General features: G+C 41.0%; 1 protein-coding gene across 2 annotated transcripts in view; it reads right to left on the bottom strand.

Annotated features, from left to right (window-relative positions):
* The window catches only part of STX18 (syntaxin 18), a 58,225-nt gene extending 40,159 nt beyond the window's left edge, over positions 1–18,066 (bottom strand). Inside the window, exon 1 of one of the 2 annotated variants that reach the window (XM_084266702.1) lies at positions 17,886–18,066. In XM_084266702.1, the coding sequence (XP_084122828.1) occupies positions 17,886–18,050 (165 nt within the window). In that variant the 5' untranslated portion in view covers positions 18,051–18,066. The remainder of the gene's footprint in view (positions 1–17,885) is intronic. The other variant, XM_084266703.1, reaches the window with a different exon arrangement.
* Between the last annotated feature and the right edge of the window lie 1,981 nt (positions 18,067–20,047).

The raw sequence follows: 20,047 nt of genomic DNA, 5'->3' as shown, positions 1-20,047 counted from the left end.
AAATGTGAGACAGATAGCAGAGACACAAGAGCTAGCATGTACCTGGAAGAATGGTGCCCCTATTACAGTAATGGAACAACAACAACAAAACCACCAACCACTTAAAGGGGGAAGAAACAAGCTCCCAAACCAATAGTTAAATCTATTAGGATGTAAAATTCTCTTGAAAGCATTCAAAACAAAACACTGTATGCTCTCTCTATACATGTGCTAATAAAGAGAGGGTTAACATGACCTCATGCTTTTCAATAGCATGTTACAGTCCTTGGCACACCAGCATCAGAACCTGAGCGTCCCAAAATTATAATTTTTCCACACAGAAACAAAATATTTCAAATGGCTGCAGCTCTCCCATTATGTCAGTGGAAAAGCAGATTGCTGAATGCGCCGTGTAACCGTACAGCAGCAGCACAGACAGCGAAAGCAATGAGGTTCTAAAACCAGTTTGAAGATACTGTTTTCTTCTTTTTTTTTTGTCCTGTATTTTCTTCAGTCCCTTTGACAATGATTCTAAGATGTTTCTGCAGTACACAACCCAGGTGTCCATCTGACAGGACTACAGCATCAATAAGCATGGAAAAGACAGACAAAAATGACTAATGATAGGAAAACAGAGAAGGAAAATAGAAACTGTTGTGTAAAGAGAAAGTTTTACTAATGTTACTTTGTCTAGCTACATCTAGCTACATCTAGCTACATCTAGCTACATCTAGCTACATCTAGCTACATCTAGCTACATCTAGCTACATCTAGCTACATCTAGCTACATCTAGCTACATCTAGCTACATCTAGCTACATCTAGCTACATCTAGCTACATCTAGCTACATCTAGCTACATCGTATCAAATTAGTTGAACTGTGAGTTTTAAATGCAATTTAAGTAATTCGAAATTTTTTTTTATTTAAACCAATCTGAGATATTTGCACCTTAGAAAATGAAAAAGCATAGCTTTAATGATCAAATGCATATATTTATTGCTTAATTAGTAGCCATTATTAATACTAATCAGTGATAGGAATGGAATCAAAAAGACATGGACTGTATTCTAATACAAATTAGCAACAAAAAGAATAAGCCTGCCTTCTGCTGCAGAAAGTAAACCAACTAAGTATTTGTGGGCAACCAGATGATCTTTCCTGCAGTTAAAGTTTTCTTATCATTTAAATAAACAAGGTGCTATTATAAGTTCTGTAATATGTGCTAGTAATAAAAAGCAACCAAACAAAGAACCCCACCACACCCAGGAAACAAAGTAACAAAGGAATCAAATGGAGCACAAATTAAGAGGAAAATGCCAACAATAAGAAATTAGTGACACCAAGAGAAATTTTAACAAAATATAACACAGCCAGAAATGAAGGTACATATTGTCAAACAAAAGTAAGCATCGGAAGGAACAAATGAAGGCAAAAGAAAGCTACTTTTAAAAGAGTGAAACAGAAGAAAATGAGGTGACTCCAAAAAGAATCACTATTTTTTGCATATTCTGGGCATTATAACACAGATAATATTCCCTTTAGTTCTAAAAATGATCCTGTGAGAACATGAAATGCATTTTCTTGAACTGAGGCAGTTAAAGGATACATGCCCTGCCCGGTTCAGAGAGCATCCTCCAAGACAGAGGACACAGAACTGCTCTAAGAGGAAACACATCAGTAACCTGGTTTGAAAACAGTAAACACAAAAATACCCACTGAAGCACAGAGGACAAACACTTTCACTTTTTACATTTCCCTTTCTGTTAAACTCAAAGCACAGCTTTTTGTTTGTTTTTTTTTTAAATAACAGCACTGACTATTTTTCTCTTACATTACAAATATTGTAATGTAATATTGTAATTGTTGTCAATGTACAAGGAAGAAAATACATTCAGTGGTGTTAGCTGAGAGCAGCTTCCTAACTGGAATGTGGTTGTTTCTTGCAACGGGCCCAAAAACAAAGTCCTGTTGCTAACGAGCAAAGAGGTGCAACTCCACCAACCAACCCTGACTTGGGACAGGGAGCTGGTAAGGTCATGAAAAAAATCTTGAGTGCAGTTAGGAAACAGGCATTTTCACATTTGTGCTGTCTCACATTTTTTGTCTTTGGTAAGGGCACTACCATTAATGATTACTGTTAACAGCCTGAACATTTGGGGTGAGAGGAGGAGTGTCACTACACCTCTAGAATGAAAATTATCTAGGACAGACTAAACACAGTGAAAAATCTGGACTTCTTAATTCAGGTAACCTCCAGACTGAAGGCACTGCCTTAGTTTACTCTCAGAACATACTCATTTTAGCTGCTGGTCTAAAATGCTTTTGTTTCTGAAGTTCTGTACAATGCTGAAGCTCTGGAAGATGAAACAGAGCGAAGTAACTGATCCAGTATCCTGTGTGTAGTAGTCTCTTTGTATGAAGCACAGATTTATTACACAAATTAAAAATTCAAGAATTCCTATCAACCATCCTTGCTTTCAGTTACAAAGCCTGGTGGGATGCTGAATGGCATTATCAATTTTACCCAAATTTCCAGGGAAAATGTTTATTTCTTATAGCCACTACGGTAAAGAGGAAGAAAAATTGGGGGGGAGGTTGCTGGAAGAGCTCAATGGTTTTCGGCAGCATATGGTCCTATCTTGTACGATAAATCTACTAAAACAAATGTGATTATACAACAGATTTCAACATTTGTCATTAGCAACAGCTGAAAGGTCTCCTTAGCTGCTGCTGCAGAGTTAAGGCAGGGTGGAAACAAGAAGTTCTGAGTGCTGTTGTAAATAGGATTTTGATGAAGGACTGAAATTGGAAGGCTGGATTTCCTGACTTTCAAGTGCAACAGTCGCTCTTTTTTGAAAGAGAACCCCCCCTCCCCAAAAAACAACACCCAAAAACCGGAATGATGTTACACGCCAAAAGCTGCTGTTTCCTCCTATTATACATTCTACTTCAAAATTACAATTATGAAAATAATTTGACGTATTTCCATATTACGTTTTCAGAACACTACCACTCATCCAGAAAACTAATACATATTACAAAACCCTGCAAAAATTCCAGAAGACAAGTATTTGAAAACTTTTCCCCTGCTTATAAAATATAGAGACACAAGACACTCAGAATAATCAATGCAATCTCTAGGGCCTCTCAACTTTACAGTTACGTAACATTTCATTAGATCAGGTTTTTTTTCCTCAAGTGTTACAAAAAAAACCAATTAAACATCAAAAGATTCCTGCTTGTCACATCGAATTTACTACCATTAGAACAGTATGCCCTATTCACTAAATACGTGTTGACTTGGAAGTCATCGCAAACCACATTCTTAACTAATTACAACTGCTACAAATACAGTGATTACTATTAAGAATCAGAGAGTTAAACTAACCACACCAATTATCATAGCCTTCGCTTGCCAAGAGACACCATTCCAACCAGAGCACAGGCACAATTAATAGTTAAAAATATAGTGTCTATTACGTCCTCAAATCACTGCTCCCCCACTGCTACTCAAGAGGTAGGACATGTAGTATTGTTACTCTGTAGTCTTGGCAAACACTCTGGTTGGTTTCTACAAACACCACACATCCTTATTACAAGGAATGCTGCTCAAGTGAAGGTTGCACATAAACTGTCGTAGGAGTTAAGAACACTATGTTGGCAATGTCACTATGCCAGACAGTGAATGCAGCCCAAAGATACTTCTCAGCAAGATGAATGTACATTATGTGGTTTGTTTTGTTTGTTGGATAATATCAGAAGATGTCCAGGCTTCAATTTGGTTCTCTAAGGGAAAACCTACACCAGCTCCTACAACTTGTAGCTGTGTATGCACTACTTAACTGGCTGGCTGAATGCATAGTCTGTCTGCTCTAACTGAAATAAGTTATTAAAAATAGTCAGAAAAAAAAAATCTATTTTCAGCATAGTTTCTAACCTCTATCAACTACTGATAATACTGCAGTCAAGTGGGTCTGGGGTTCACTTTTCTAAAGGAGGAAAAAAATAATCAAAGTTTTATTGTTTCATTTAACATGAACATTAAATAGACGGGTATGAGCACAGAGAATAAATCACATAATCTGGTTCACATTCTTCCTTCCATAACTTTGTTCTAGCAACAGTAAAGACTCAAAAGAGCCAATTAACCCACTTTTGTTACATTTTAAATTATTTATCCAGTAAACTCTTAGGACTCGCTGTCATTTTATTAACTTTACCTGGATAAATATATAGCTGTAAACACTAGGTCAAGAAGTAAAATCTTTCAGGATCCAGCAAAATAAATCATTTAAAATCTAGGTAGCAAAACAAATCCTTTAGAAACTATCAAACAAAGCTAAAAATAAAATTAGATATAAATTCAAGTTTTAGACTGTGGTCAATTGAGGTCTAGACAAAACCCTATGTTTGTTCACTGCCTAGTCTCCAGTCTGCTCCAAGTTTGAAAAGGTAATTGAACTCAGCCTATAATTACTGGATTAGATACAGATGGGCTCTGTACATTTCAGGGGAGGAAAGAACTGTTTTGATTCATTTTATGATTGCCTGTAAGGTCAAACTTTTCAAAATGTACTTTCATCTGTTAAATGGTTTCTCAAAGTCCCAGGGGGACATCTTCAATAACTGATGTTTTAAGCAATTTGGGTCTATCAGATCCAGTCTTTGAATGTAATACTTTGTCCATTTTCTAGAATTATAAATGTGCATGTAGGTTAATTGCTACAACTCGTACATATTTTCAGAACTACACTTTTTTGAAAAATTGCAAGTTTTACCCAACAACATAAATATTTGTAGAATTATTTTGGTTTGGGGTACAGAAACACAAATAAATAACACAAATTAGAAATGTCCTCACTCGTAATTCCTTCCCATTTCTTAGTTTCTGAGAATGCTCTCTTAGGACCCACTTCAACAATGTATGAATAGTCCCAGTGAACTCAGTTCACTTCTTACAAACAAACACAAAAACCCAAACCAAAAAGCAATTGAGAAGACTTGTCTTTTAGTACTGGTATTGAACCCTCACTCCCAAGACAAAATGTGGAACGAAAAACGAGCATAAAACTTTCAATCTGCTAAGAATATTTTGCAAAATCATTTATTCCATTAAACCAACCAGAGCCCTCCAGCCTGTTTCAGTACAGCCAGGATTTCATCTTGCATCTTTAAATGTCTTGCTTAGTTAAAAGCTCAAATGCTCCACACAGGATATCTAGCTCTGCTCTCAGTTAGGGACCCTCAGAGCTACCGTAATAGCAATTTAAAGCAGAGAACATATCATGCAATCAGAAGGCAATATAATAGTTTGGCTCATAATCTAAAGAGGTAGGAAACTTAATTCCAAACAACATACTATTCAAAGGTTTCAGTTTATTTGCATTACAACAATCTTCTTGCTTATGAAATTCCAATAAGAAAGTGTTTTTTGTTACAACATACATTTGTGCTTAATCAACAACATCTCCATGGCAACAGCTTCAGTTATCTCTGTAAGATCAGACACCTATAGAGTTGTTCTGCCAGAGATTTAGTATTTAAGCACCAATAATAATAGGAAATAAATATGATCTCCCTCTGTCTCCCAGAAAGATGCCTGAGAATAACAGGAGTTATGCATATGGCTGCTCTCAGGAAAGACTCTATCAGCATCAGGCTGCACAGAACTCCCACAACTCTCACATCTCACTGACACAATAAACTTCTTCATTATATTTTAAGAACTGATGAATAAAAATCAGTTTGTTCAAAACAGTTCAATTCATAAAATGCCTGCACACAAATGATGGGGTTTTGCAATAGCAGCTCTTCTTTAAATCTAAAAGCATCAGTAACAACCACGTATAAACAAACTTTTAAAAAGGGGTCTTTGAAATTAGCTTCTGATTCTTATTAGTGTCAAAACCAGCACAAGTTTACTCAGAAGATAAATATTTGCATCATCTTCCTTCCCTCTAATGGATGTTTCTAAATATATTTCTTTAAAATCGGAATAACATTCAGATTAGAATTCACATAGGGTGTATATGCTTGATTCAATAAAATGTGAATCGACATTTAAGAGCTGGATAGGAATGCTTTTCATTCACTGTAAGCAAAAGTTTCCTTTGAAAAATGTACATGCCTCATTTTTCCTACAAAAAAAAAAAATTACAAGTATTTCAAGTGTCTTACATGAACCCACAAACCACTCCTGAAACTACTGTAATTTTTCAGACAATAATTGTAAAGAAACGGTAAAGTCACAGCCAGACCACAGCACTGTGCATTCTCTATGCCATAACACAGAAGAAATATAAGAAGTTATTCTAGTCACATGTCAGACCAACTAATTAACTGGTATTTTTCCTTTTTTTTTCCCTCCTTCATATTTTGATTCTCTCTGAGAAGTATTTTCCTGTACTTGCAGTATGCTCTTTTACATTGTATTCAAAAACATAAGCAACAGCCTCTGACCTCTCCTAAGTATTTCCCATCTATATTTCAGCAGGTTCCACAGTGAGCCAAAAATCCTAGGAACTGGAAACAACATCACTGAGAGAAACAAAGTGTATTCTTACAATAGGCTAGTCTCACTCTCATAATGGTCTATTGTGCCTTCACACACATCTTTTAAAAGACAAAGACAGGAGAGTCAATTCATACACCTGAAACTGAGTCAGTACGTGAACTGCAACAATGTAGTGTTATTTAATTGATTAATACATCACACCAGTTAATTATTCCTTCAGTCTCTAAAAAAAATAAATGGTTTCATTGTCTTTGTACATCCATTCATGCTCAAAAATACATGAGGAAGGATTACCAAAATAATGTTTAACAAGTGGTTCTTACTTCACAGTAACTTCTGTGGCAGGTAACCAGATGAAGCACCCTGTTAAGTCTGACATGGCTGCTTTACTTTAGAAATACTATGAATGTAAGTTCATTTATTATTAAAAATGAAGAGAGAACACCCATACATGTTCACAGTCTAAGGTCAGTCTGATCAGAGTCATAGGTCACTGGAGCAGTAGTCTGGGATTTGGAAAACCAGTATCCAATTCTTTGCTTTGGTACAAAGGGGTGTCCCACATGTAAAGAGGAATTCCTGAGCCATCCCTGGGCATTAACTCCTGCACTACTTGTGGAGTAGCATATGCATTTTGGAACATCAGCACTTGATTTACAAGATTTCAAGTGAAGGTGAATCTACTATTCACAATCAGCTTAATCACACCACAAATAATATGCACTTTTCCTGTACTATACCTTTGCTTTGCTTTTGCATGAGATCTGCGAACAAGCCAGGGTACATAATCACAAGAAAAATCTCCAAACAAAACCAGATCTAAAAATTTCTTCACTACAAAGTAATTTTTCAGACTTGAGATCATATATGCAAACTTAAAAAAAACAAAAGCCACCTACCAACACGTTTCTGAAAAAGGCTGACATCAAACTGAACACAACATTTTGTCATCTTAGGAGTGCTATACATTTTTCCTTGAATTGATAATTCCAATTCCCCTCTATGTTTCATTAAACTCACATCTTTTAAAAGCTTCTGTTTCTGTATTTTGGTATTGACTCCCATGTGCAGTGTTTACAAGGAGTCAAAGATGCCAAATTATGCCCTACCAAATTCACAGGCAGAATTTATAAATGACCTACTTACATATGTAAAGGTACTATCAGGCACAAGAATCCTGGCATGTATGTAATGATTCTGTGCACAGTTGAATGAGCCGTGCCTCAATTTAAGCCTACATAAAGAAACCCCTGAATATCACAGCAGAAATTACAGGATGAATCTCACTGTCCATCTGAATTGACCTGAAGAAAATAATATATAACAAAGACAACTGAGGAAAGAAGAATCTTAAATTAATCAAAAATTTGTAGCTGTCACTTGAAAGTGGGCATGCAACAAGGTTCTGAAAGAAGAATATCCCAAGAACACACACATCTGTTTAATATTACAAGTGAACTGTCAACATCCTAAGTGAAGTTTTAATTTAATATTTTTTCTTTCTTGATGTTTTACCTTTAGTCAATGCCTCGTGAGAGTATCAGCTTTCTATAAGAAACTGTTAAATATAAGGAAATGTTATTGTAGCATGTTTATAAAATCATAGTTCGAGAACTTTTTATTTTTCTAAAGCCTGACCACAACTTAATTATCTGCAGGACATTCCAGGCTCACAATTGCAAGCTCCAGTTCCCAAGCAATTTCTGAACATTATCTACTGTACGGGACATACGGTATTGCAAATACCACAGCATGGTAGTGTTTCTAAAAGTCACATTACAGCCTTTAGACATGGTTTTTATTTACAATAAATAATTGTTTCCCTACTAATCATTAAATCGTTTTCTTCACCATTACAAGTTTGTCTTTGACGTCAGTTTGCTATCACCATTTTTTTTAATACAAGTGAAGCAGTTATAATAAAGTTGGATATAATGGATAACACGCCTTATGTTATATACATAAAGAGTTGTAAGAGACAGCAGCATGTTCCTTTGCAGTTCACAAAGGGTTTTGCTTCTTTTCCAGGAAAAAGCAAGAGTAAAGGCAAGAAAAATAACTTGCTAAAGTGGAGATAAGGCAGGGGGAAAAAAAATGAGACCATCAGCTCAGCCAAAATGAAAGCTGGAAAAGGGAAATATCAGAAAGCCTGGGAATTCAAAGTTTTTTCTACTTTGTAAGAACATTCAAACCACCTGAAAAAAGCCAAGAAAACAAAACAAAACAAAACCAGGATGCAGTCATGTCTGTATTTCACACACAGCAATCTGAAAACCAGCAGACAACACAACACTTCTTGAACAACTCAGAACTCCAGAAGTATGTTTTCCTCTCCAAAATCCCAATACTCTGCAGAACACCTTGGTTTCAACACATTGTTGACAAGCTCCCTTGTCTTCCTGGCCCTTTAAGGAACTTTCCCCTCCTCTGGAGACTGCCTGAGGACTCTGGTCACTTTGCACTCCCTGGCACACTGCTGCTATGCTGCCCATGAGAGATGTCCCCACTCCGGTCCTGGTGGGCTGCTGTACAGCCCAGTGTTCCCTTCTCAGCTCCTTCTTCACCTGCCAGGTCTCAAGTGTGTATTTTACTCCAGAAACCCCCACAAGTCCTGCATCAATATTATTTCTGGTCTTCTAAATGTAGTGTGATACTTTACTCCCAGCTCTATGAAACATTTGAGGACTCAAACTGTTTGTGGTTTTTTTTAATTTAAAAAAAACCTCGATAATTCTATTAGAATTCTAGTTAAAATATCAGAATATTAAGCAAAGTTAGAGCTCTAATAATCTTACAAATCAAACCACAGACTTATTTTTCAACCACAGACCAAGTTAATATTAAGAGCTTCTGGATGTTCTCAGAACCTCCAGCAACATTCACTTGAAACCTATTTCACACTTATTATCCAACTAAGAGAAGTGGGAAACACCAGTCAGCTGCATCTTGTACTACAGAAATGAAATACTCAGTTTACAATCAGTGAGATCACATCCACGTTCAAAACTGTTTAAAAGTAAACCAAAAAAAAGAAATACCCAGTGGGAAATACCAAGCAATCCATTAATAGTGGGAAAGATTGAAAGGAAACTGGATTGCATTTAATTGTATCTGGTTTTTTGTTCTGTTTGTTTTTCAAATGCTGGACAATACCTACAGCAATGGAATAGACTAAAATTTGAGCAGATGCAGCACATCTGCTTTTCTATTGCTCTCACCACCCTCCATCAAAAGGGAAGGCAGTCAGAAGGAAAGGATAAAAAGGGACAACAAACACCTCAAGGCTGGTACCTGATCACTACAGAACGTCATCTTTTGGCAGAGAGAAAGCTTTGACACACCACCCTGGAGTCAGGAAACTTACAATTTCAAGAAAGCATCCATCATTTAAAATTCTGTGCAATTATATAACACTGTAATGTTTTCAGCACTAGAGAACATTTTCCCCAAATTGCTGGAAACAATTCATACCTCCAATTTTCACCCTTTAATTGGTTTCCCTGCTGAAGCCATCATACCAGGTTTTAATATTTGCCAGTCTGAAAAATATTTTCAAGCACAGTGGTCTGACATTTCAAAGACAGAGCACATAATTACGTAATCTTTCACTGAAAAATTATATCCTTTTGTCTACAGTGAAACACACAAAAACTTCATCCACCCATTGCCAAGAATCACAAGGAATCAGCTCAGCATTACAGCAATAACTGATCCTGATGATCAAAACCAGCCCCAATTAGCAAAAACACAAGTGTCAGTGCTGGTCATTGAGAGCAATTATTTGTAACCAATTTCTGTGAGAAGTTGTAAAATCTTTATGCTGTGAAATAGCTGCTCCCTGAGATAAGAATTTAAACTTTTTTGCTGATCACACGTGAAGCATAGCTAGTACACTGAACCACAGTATCTCCTGGTTTTACTATTATTTCAATACACTTCAAAGAGTTCAAGGCATGTCTGTGATAAATCAGAAATTCTGTTTGCCAACTGTCAGAGCAGAAAATTCCTTAGTCCAACTCTAGAAATAGCAGAAGCCAAGAGAAGTAGGACTTTTCAAATGTCTAAGAACACCCCTCTCAACTTAACAAGCAGGATACACCACACACACAGAAGAGAAGTGCAGCACACTGGGAAGAGTCACAGGTAAGTTCTTCTCAGGGCTACTACCCACCAAACTTGTCCTATCTTCAAAAACAAATCCAAAAAGAAAACGAGGAAGAGGAGAAGAATCAGAACCTTAAAGTTACTAACTTTCAGAGAAATTAGCTGTATTTGGGCCTCACTGCTAATAGTTGGAAAAATAAATCCCAACAGGTAAATCTCTCATGTTAGACTGTCTCTCCTCCAAGCTTCATCATTCTATCTTCTTCCAGCTAAGCCTGATCACTTTAGGTCATCTATCTCCTTCTGATGTCATACTAACATAGTGTGTTTGAGCAAGGGAGGCTGCACAAGATAAACCTCAGCTTTCTTCCACTTCTGTATGCACTACAAACTAATTTTATCTTATGGCAAGGTGACACATCAAGAACTCACAGGAGGTATCAGTTTAGTGGACAACCATAGTCAGGAATGAGCTTGTAGCGACAAGCTACCTGATAGAACAATTCCTCCAGCAACTCTAAGTCTGGAAGAAGCCCCCCACAACCAACCTGGAAGAAGGTAGGGATGAAAACAGCATCCTCAAAATGGGAACTGCAGCCTTAGATGTTTAGACTCCTCAGCACCACATGAGGTCCAGTCAGTCAAAACAAAACAGGCAACTAAGGAAAGTTGTCTCTCAAGCCAACTTTCAATCCTGCTGTTCAGCTCTACTCAGAAAATAATTCCCATGGAGTTAAGAATGTACTTAAAAACAAACAAACAAAGCAGGGCAGGACAATGACAGACATTTACACAGATATTTCCCAAAATGTAAGAGTTCATAACTCTTCCCCCAAGGCCAACCTATTCTCTCACCACTGTTACTGATGTGAGTTTGTGCTAAAACCAGAAGCAACACATGGGGAACATTAGTGATTTGGCATTTAATCCTGTTGCATTAAACAAGGTCAGCATTTTATTCCGCTCCAAAAACCTTCTTTAAAAAAAAAGAAAAAGAAAAAGAAAAACTTCCCTCTGTTATTTCCTTAAGCAGCTTTATATGTGTTTCTTCTCTACTAATTAAAATTATCAACTACTTTCCCTTCCATCTCTCAGGCTACATTTCTTCTTTAACAAGGATGAAGGAAACAAGAAGTAAAACCAGTAAATGCTCATAGTAAAAATGAACATTAACTGTAATTTAGAGAGGGGAAGAGATAAATCTGAAATATTAGACAGCAGCACACTAACTCCCCATTTGAAAATAGTATGATTTAGAATCATATTTTCTGCCTAGAGAAAGGGGAGGGAAATCCTTGTGCATGTAAACGAATACAGGATGCAGCAACATCAGTGAACCTGGAGGAAAAAAGTGACTGTTCATAACTGTACATGGGAGAAATCAGAATTAACTCTGATGACCTCAGCTACAGGCCCAATTTATTAGACCTTACCTCTCATTAAAAGTTCAGAAGTGAACTGAAATATCACTTGCTGTCCAAAATTTGGCACAGTCATTAATTCCTAATAAACACTATAATTGGCTATACCATAAGCAGTATATATTTCCCTTGCATCCAAATATTTCTCGTGGGAGTTATGTAATCACCAGAATTAAAATGATTGTATAAATTAACCTCAGTAAATCAGGTTAGAGGTTTTTAGTTTGAGTATAAAACCAAAAACATTAAAGCACACCGTTTTAACCATTTTTGGCCATTTCTCTGGTTAGCATCAGCTATTTAACTACAACAGCAGTAGTTCACTATGTGACCACATGGTCTGTGATGCCCTGCCTGTGTTCTGCCAAGGACTTCAATGGTACCACACTTGGATGTGGGTTTTTAAGATTAAGTACCATTCAGGTCTATTCTAGACCTGGGAAATATATGTCCCATCCTATAAAAAAATTAATATAGCAAGCTGACTATTTCATTAATTTGGGTATTTCTCAGTCTTTTAGGAAGCTTAGATATAATTTGATACACTCTGGAGACACCAACCTGAACTTCACTCAGAACCAGCAGCATATGCCAATGAAACATTTAATACTTGGCTGGCTTTTTTTCCTATACATCTTTTACTTTTAAACAGGGATGCTGTTACTCCCTGCATCAGCAGATTGGTACCTGCCTACCACCAAAGCTCTATGTATTGAAAAGTAGGCAGTGGAAAAGCTTGTAGACCTCCCAATCTGCAAACCAACTCTTTCATGATACTAAAATGTTACTAAGAACAAGGAACCCTTTGTTTAGAATCCAGATCTCAGCATCAACTAATGTTTTCTAAACTTTTTTTTATTTGTAAACCCCTAGAAATTTTACAGGGAGGGTGCAGACTTGCCTGTCTATCAGCACTGTGTACTGGCTACTGATTACATACTGTAACCAGAACCATAACACAATTCTGGTGGCTGAATTTTATTCTCTGTACCTCTTCAACAATTCTGAACAGTCTGAAAGGGATCAGAAAGTGTAGGTGTTTAAAAACACTCACTTTTAATTGTGCTATGTCAATAATTATGCTATGCTATTCAAGGTGGTCCTATGTGGTCAATTTGAGGGAACAGCTAGGGGGTTGGGCATTCCCCATCCTTTTTTAGGCTTTATTAATGTAATGACAGTGGCAATTGTAAACGCCATATACAAATATACAAATTATTAATGTAAACACCATACACAAATACCCCTACCCCTTTTTTCTCCTATGAGAATGTACCAACTACCAAACTGTGCAAAGATACACAGAAAGATCCCATGTTTGGGACCAAGGACAAACCCACCAGCTCTCCATCTCTTCTAACAACAATGCTATTTTGAATTACCCCATGGGTTGCACCCAAATGAGATGCATTGAATTTATATAGGGATGTATGGAAAGATGTTTTACTCAAGAGTATGTAACATTTTAAAAAGCAAACAAAGAAACAAGCCATCATGAACCTATGTGTAGCCAGAGCAAAATACTATGAAAGTCAAGTGGCCTTGTAATTAAAAGGTTTGTTATTTCCAATGTCATTTGTTCTGGCTTTCACAAAAACTAGTTTTGGAGACAAGGTTTATGTGGGATTTTTGCTCCTCATTATGTATTTCTACAGACCAGATGAACATATTTTTGATGTGAATATTGGCCTATCACACACATTTTTTTTAAGAATCAGTTAATCACCCTACAGAATCCATACACAGAAGTTATATGAGTAACAGATGCTGTAGCCTCATGAATCTGGCATCCTTATGCATTGAACAGCTTCAAACACAGACATTTGATCATTCTGAAATTTTGCATTTAAAGACTTAGAAACGTTTAACCTCTCAAATTTTCCATTCACAAGGATGTTTTCAGATATGCCTAGTGTTGCCTTTGAAGAACTCATGCTCTAGCACTTACTATTTTAGCTTTTCACAAAACCTTAAAGAGAATATCCCTAGCAAAACACAAAATTTCATCCATGGCTTCAATCAAGCCCACCATGAAATTCTGCTTGACCATTAATTTATCGTTATTTCTGCTAAAAGGCTGTAGCAGCCTTGATTCCATTTGTCCAACACATACTGAACAGTCAGCAGTGAAAGCAGAAAGTCCTCATTCCTCCAATATCTGTCAGATTTCCTAAGACCATGCCAAGACAGATATTCAAGTGCCAAATGTCTTCCAAAAATTACAACCTTTTAAAATACCCAAAACTGCAGGTTTAAGTCCATGGTAAAGCTATAAAGAAATGTTGCATAAACTGCACCTATGCTGTATCTGAACTGCTTATGTTTGTCACTGAACACTTACTTGAAGCATATTTTTTTTTTTTTTAATTTAAATACATTTGATCTAATCCTTAAAAGTCCTCACTCAGAGCTCAGAGCATCAACTCAGCTTAATCTCAAATCTGATACCATACCAAGGAACTACTGTACTGGGTGTTTGTGGCACAGTTTTGGTAGCAGGGGGCTACAGGGGTAGCTTCTGTGAGAAGCTTCCCCCATGCGTAACAGAGCCATAACCAGCTAGCTCCAAGATGGACCCAATGCTGGCCAAAACTTATCCCATCAGCAATGGTGGTAGCACCTCTGGCATAATGTATCTAAGAAGGGGTATTTATTATACATTACAACACCACATTATAATGTACTTAAGGGGAAACTGGGGGGAAAAAGGAAGATTTGTGCAGCCAGGCAGATAAGTGAGATGCCAGACCCTACAGACACCAAGGTCAGTGAAGGAGGGGCAGGAGGTGCTCCAGGTGCTGGAGAAGAGATACCCCTGCAGCCCATGGAGAAGACCATGGTGAGGGTGGCTGTGCCCCTGCAGCCCACGGAGGTTGATGGTGGAGCAGAGGTCCACCTGCAGGCCATAGAGGACCCCATGCCAGAGCACCACCACCACAACTACATGGCTGTAGAAGTACAATGAAATGCAAACCTTCACGTGCATTTTAAATAGTCGTGTCACTGTGAAAGTCTAAGGTAAAAAGCCTGTTGCTTTGTTTTTTGTAAATTGACCAAAAAGCACCAACATACACATAATGAATTCTAACAGTCTTCTGCAGATTGCATGCATCAGGAAGTCTGTCACTGTTACCACAGGTTTCTTGTATGGAATCACCCCTCAACAATCACTCCTCACCTGGGCCGAGTCAATACGTAACTGGCAAACAGGTGGAAAGAAGACCCAAACCAAACAAACAGTGGTGGGTCAATGCTGGGGCAAAGAAAAGCCTTTCAAAATTTCATGGCCATAACATTCATCTTTGATTTAGAAGAGCAACCATAGGCAAACAGATCAGTTTTGTCAGAATTCAACATCCCCAGCAACAGCACTCTCTGCAATGGTTTTAGATAACCTCCTGGCAACCTTGTGTTACCACCTTAGTCTCAAATACATTCATCAGCTCCCCACAGACTGCAGCAAGACCATATACCTGAACACAAAACAGTCGACTTTGGAAGAAACCCAAACTAAACACAGTGTACTTTGTGACTAAAGCAAAATACCAAGAGCACAGAAAACGTATCCTCTTAATTCTAAACCAGTTTCCACACATAGTATTGACTATCATAGCTCTTATATTCCAAATTCTCTGTGCCTACTTCAATTTATCTAAAAAAATAATGTTGAGTATATAAAAGAGGAGCTTATAACTGTATCTTCCAGGCACAATGAAACTTTACAAGAAATACAGAAGCCCACTGTGCAAGCACAGCTTTCTTAGGAAAGAAAAATGAAATTCAACAGAAAATAAGCAACTATTACAGTTTTGCCAGCTGCTTCTCCCAATTGCTAAGCACCTTCAAATCTTCCTTCTTAAACCCCACTTAAGAACCTGTCCACAATGACAACACACACAGAAAAAGTAAACACTTCCACAGTCCTCAGATCCTACAGTGAAACTCATATTCACCAGGGAGGGAGGGGGAGAGAAGGGTGGAAAGGAGAAAGAAAAGATACTATGTGTGACAGAATTACACTGCTCAATACAGTATTGCTCAACCCCATTAATAACTTGATACAAGACCTCTGTGGGATGGGCTAGAAAGGAGAACCCTGATCCTACATGGGTGCAGCTGCCCCAGGCAGGACTGAGCACCCACCCAGCCCCACAGTGCTGCCTCCTCTTTGGACCAGGGCTGGGTGCCACTCCTGCAGCTTGGAGCACGAGAGGTCAGCACAACTCAACCTGCAAGAAGCCAAGCTAATTTCTGCTCAGCCCTGAAGTGGTCAGAAAGTTGAACTGGAAGATCACTGTAGGTCCCTCCTAACTGAAATACTCCATCCTATTCTACAATAAAATAGGACATAAGGTCTCTGCTCACAGTTGATAGGTCATTTAATGTTTTGTAATGGTTAGTAATATGTGCATTTAACACGTGCCCAACTTGGCACCCTCTGCTTAGCCCTCAGAACAACCACCGAGCTACTGAACATCAAATGTAAAACTGACAGAATAAGATTACTTGTACATTCATTGTCTAGTTATAAACTTGCACATGCATTCTGTAAGCCTGTCTCCTCAAGCTGTGTACTGAGCAGTCACCTTGTTTTAGTTTCTCAAGACATGGTGCAGTACCTTATCAAACGTGTTATTCAAACCCAGCTTTGGGGCTTTTTTTCCCTCCCTGATTTTTACTCAGTATAAAATAATCTACAACAAATTTGTTTCCACAGCGCAACTGTGTACTAAAGACTTGGTGGATGCTGGTCTGCCTCCAGCTCTGCAATTCCTGAACTTCTCCGTGTTTGTCTTTTCAAGTCATAGAATCCCAGACTGGTCTGGGTTGGAAGGGACCCGAAGGATCACAGAGCTCCAACCCCCCTGCCACAGGCAGGGACACCAACCTCCAGGCCTGGAGCTACACAAGGTTGCCCAGGGCCCCATCCAACCTGGCCTTGAACACTTCCAGGGTATCTGAGCATCCACCCCCTCTCTCTGGGCAGCCTGTTCCAGCCCCTCACCACTCTCTTCTGTAAAAAACTTCCCCCTAATACCTAATCTAAACCTTCCTTCCTTTAGCTTTAATCCATTCCCCCTTGTCCTACCATTGTCTACCCTTTTAAAAAGCTGATTCCCCTCCTGTTCCTCTGCTCCCTTCAGGGACTGGAAGGCTGCAATGAGGTCCCCCCGCAGCCTTCTCTTCTCCAGGCTGAGCCAGCCCAGCTCCCTCACCCTCTCTTCGTAAGGGAAGTGCTCCAGCCCTCTCTCATCATCTTTGTCTTAAAACTGTTCCGATTGCCTTTTTACATGTAATTCGTACAAGCTGGCACCTTACAGCCACGCTGTGCGTACTGGAGGCGGCATCCACAGTGCAAACACCAGGCACGCCGGTATCTGCGATGGAAGCGTTCTCTTACGTGGCAGCTGGCCTGGGGGAACCCTGGCGTGAGCGCAGGCTGCCGTAGAGCCGGCTGGAAGCGCCAGCCCGGGCAGGACGGGACCGCAGCCAGCGGGGCTCCCCCGGGACGGCCCTGCGCGCCCCTGCCGCGGAGCGGGCCCCAGCCCGGGGGAACGCGGGCGACAGGCGGGCTCGGAGCCTCCCCCCGGCCGCCACATCAGCCGCCGGGCTCCCGGCTCTCACGCTGCGCTCCCGCCCTCCCAGCCCACATCCGTGTGGGAAAGAGCTGCCCCGGGCTTGTTTGCGGGCGACTCCGGGGCCCGCTCGCTCGCCCCAAGCCCCCGGGGAAAGCTGGAAGCGGCAGCCCGCTCCGAGACGGGAGCGTGGGGGGGGGGCGGGCCGCCCACGGCGGCGCCCAGGCGTCCGGCTGCCGCTTGTCCTCCCCCCCGCCCCGGGCCTGCGCGCCCGCCGCCGCCGCACTCACCACCTCCCGGGCCCGGCTGGTGAAGTCGCTCTTGGAGCGGGCGGCGCCCCGCTTGAACAGCTCGTCCCTGGCGCTGTCCCCCGCTGCCGCCACCCCCAGCGCCTTGTTCCGGGTCTTCACCGTCTTCACGCTGGCCTTGAAGAGCAGGGTGATGTCCACCGCCATGGCGGCCCGCCCCTCAGGCGCCGGCCGGTGCCGCCGCGCACTCTTCCCCGCGCAACGCGGCTCCGCGCGGCGCGTTCCGCCCCGGGCGGGGACGCGGGGGGGGAGGCGCCGCACCCACGGGGCCTTCTCCGCGCTCCCGCTTCACTCCTCGCGGGGCCAAAGCTCCTCGTCGGCCGCCACGGAACCGGTCTGGGCCGCGGAGCCCGCCTGGGCCGCGGCGGGGTGTACAGTGCCAAGCCCGGGCTGGCGGGAGACGTTCACCTTCCGCCGCCGCTCACCTCACGGCAGCCGGAACCAAGTCGGCAGCGCTGCGCGGAGCCGAGCCCCCCGCACCTGGCTACCGCCGGCTCCCGCCCGAGAGCACCTCTGCGGAGTAAAGAGACGTCCCGGCAGAGCCTGAGCGCCCAGGCCGCCCCGTTCCGGCGTCCTGGCAGGTGTCACCAGGTGGTGCTGTAATACGCGCTCTCCCAAGCTCGTAGCTTGGCAGCTTAAGTGACGGCAGGCGGGGTGATTGGAGTTGATAAATACATGATAGCAGAGCCGCCTGGGGAGGGGAGGCTGGTGTGAGAACCCCCCAGGCCACGGCCGGCCCCTGACTCCGTATTCCTGAGACGTGAGGGTGGAGCCGCCTCCTTCCACCTGGGATGCGCAACGCTGGCTTCTCCTCCGGCGGGAGGCCGCCCTGCGAGGCTCCAGGACCTGCCGCCACCCTGCGCCGGTGCCTCAGAGAGGCGGCTACACCACGGCGGAGTCTGTGCCCGGCTGGCTCTGGAGAAAGCTCTGTGCTTCCCCTTCCTTAGCGAGGGGACTTGGCTGCCGCGTTCCCTGCTGCAGGCTGGCTGTGGGAAGTCGTGTGGCGCGGGGGGAAAGCCTTTCAGCACATAACCAGTGGCAGCGTTACATATATCTATGCATACAGATACAAATGTATACATCAGAGGGGTTGTTGTGTGTACACCACCGCTGGTTGTGTATTTTTATTCATGGACACACACACACATATATATATATGCCGTGTAATGCTCTGGGATGCCATGCAGTTTATCAGTACACTCTGACCAGAAGCACGTTTCCCAAGACAAGTCTCCAAAGAACACAGTTTCATAATCCTGCCTCTCCCCGGTGGGCTGGAACATAATCAACCACAACTATTTTTCCTCTCTGCTCCGGAGGGAGGATTGGGCTTTCTTCCCTTGGTGATTACTACTCTGCTTTCCGTTCAATTCTCATCAGTTCAGCCTTAGCTATAGATTAGTGGTTCCCTCATAGTTATCCTGTGATTAGTATTCATTCATACTTCCTTATTATTGTTCTATTTTAAATTGGGGGTTTGTTGTGGTGCAGGAATGCAGTTCCAATTAAAGGAACAGCCCCGTTTAAGTCCCTGTCCGCGGTGCTGGATTTACCATCAAAATATCTTCAAGGTGTTAAAAAAGTGGGAAATGAAAGAAATCAAACTTCTCATTTTGATTGAGACTTGAGCCAAATGCCTTTTCTCTTTCAAGATTTTAAAAATCAGCATAAAGATACTCTATCAAAGGATGTATTTGATAAAGCTGAGTAGAATTTACACCCAGTAGATCAGACACCTTCGAGTAAGTTTCCTAAATCGGTTGTTTTCTTTTGCTTTGCATTACCAAGACCAAAATAAGCACACTTAATAAAATTCCAGGAATGTCTTGATCCCACTGATTCTCCCAGTCTGAAACTCCCTGAAGACACTTCTGAGACATGTTTGCCAGTGCTATGTGTTAGGGTAGTTTCCATATGCTGTGGTTCTCCCATCCTCACGGTAACTACTCACTCCACAAACATGTTACTTCACAGCTGCTTGCACAGGTAACTTCTTCCTAACAGAAATAAGAAATTCACAGCCTGACCCATGGTAGTAGGTTCCTGAAAATGCAGGTGATCGAATTAACCTCTGATTTTGTGCACACTCAGCTATATAGCTTGTTCCAAAATTTACTGACACTAAGATTTACGTTTCCCTTTAA

This window comes from Gallinula chloropus, assembly GCF_964237585.1.
Source record: "Gallinula chloropus genome assembly, chromosome: 7".
Classification (NCBI taxonomy): domain Eukaryota; kingdom Metazoa; phylum Chordata; class Aves; order Gruiformes; family Rallidae; genus Gallinula; species Gallinula chloropus.
Note: the sequence above shows the minus strand (reverse complement) of the source record. Positions and strands in the feature narration are given on the sequence as shown.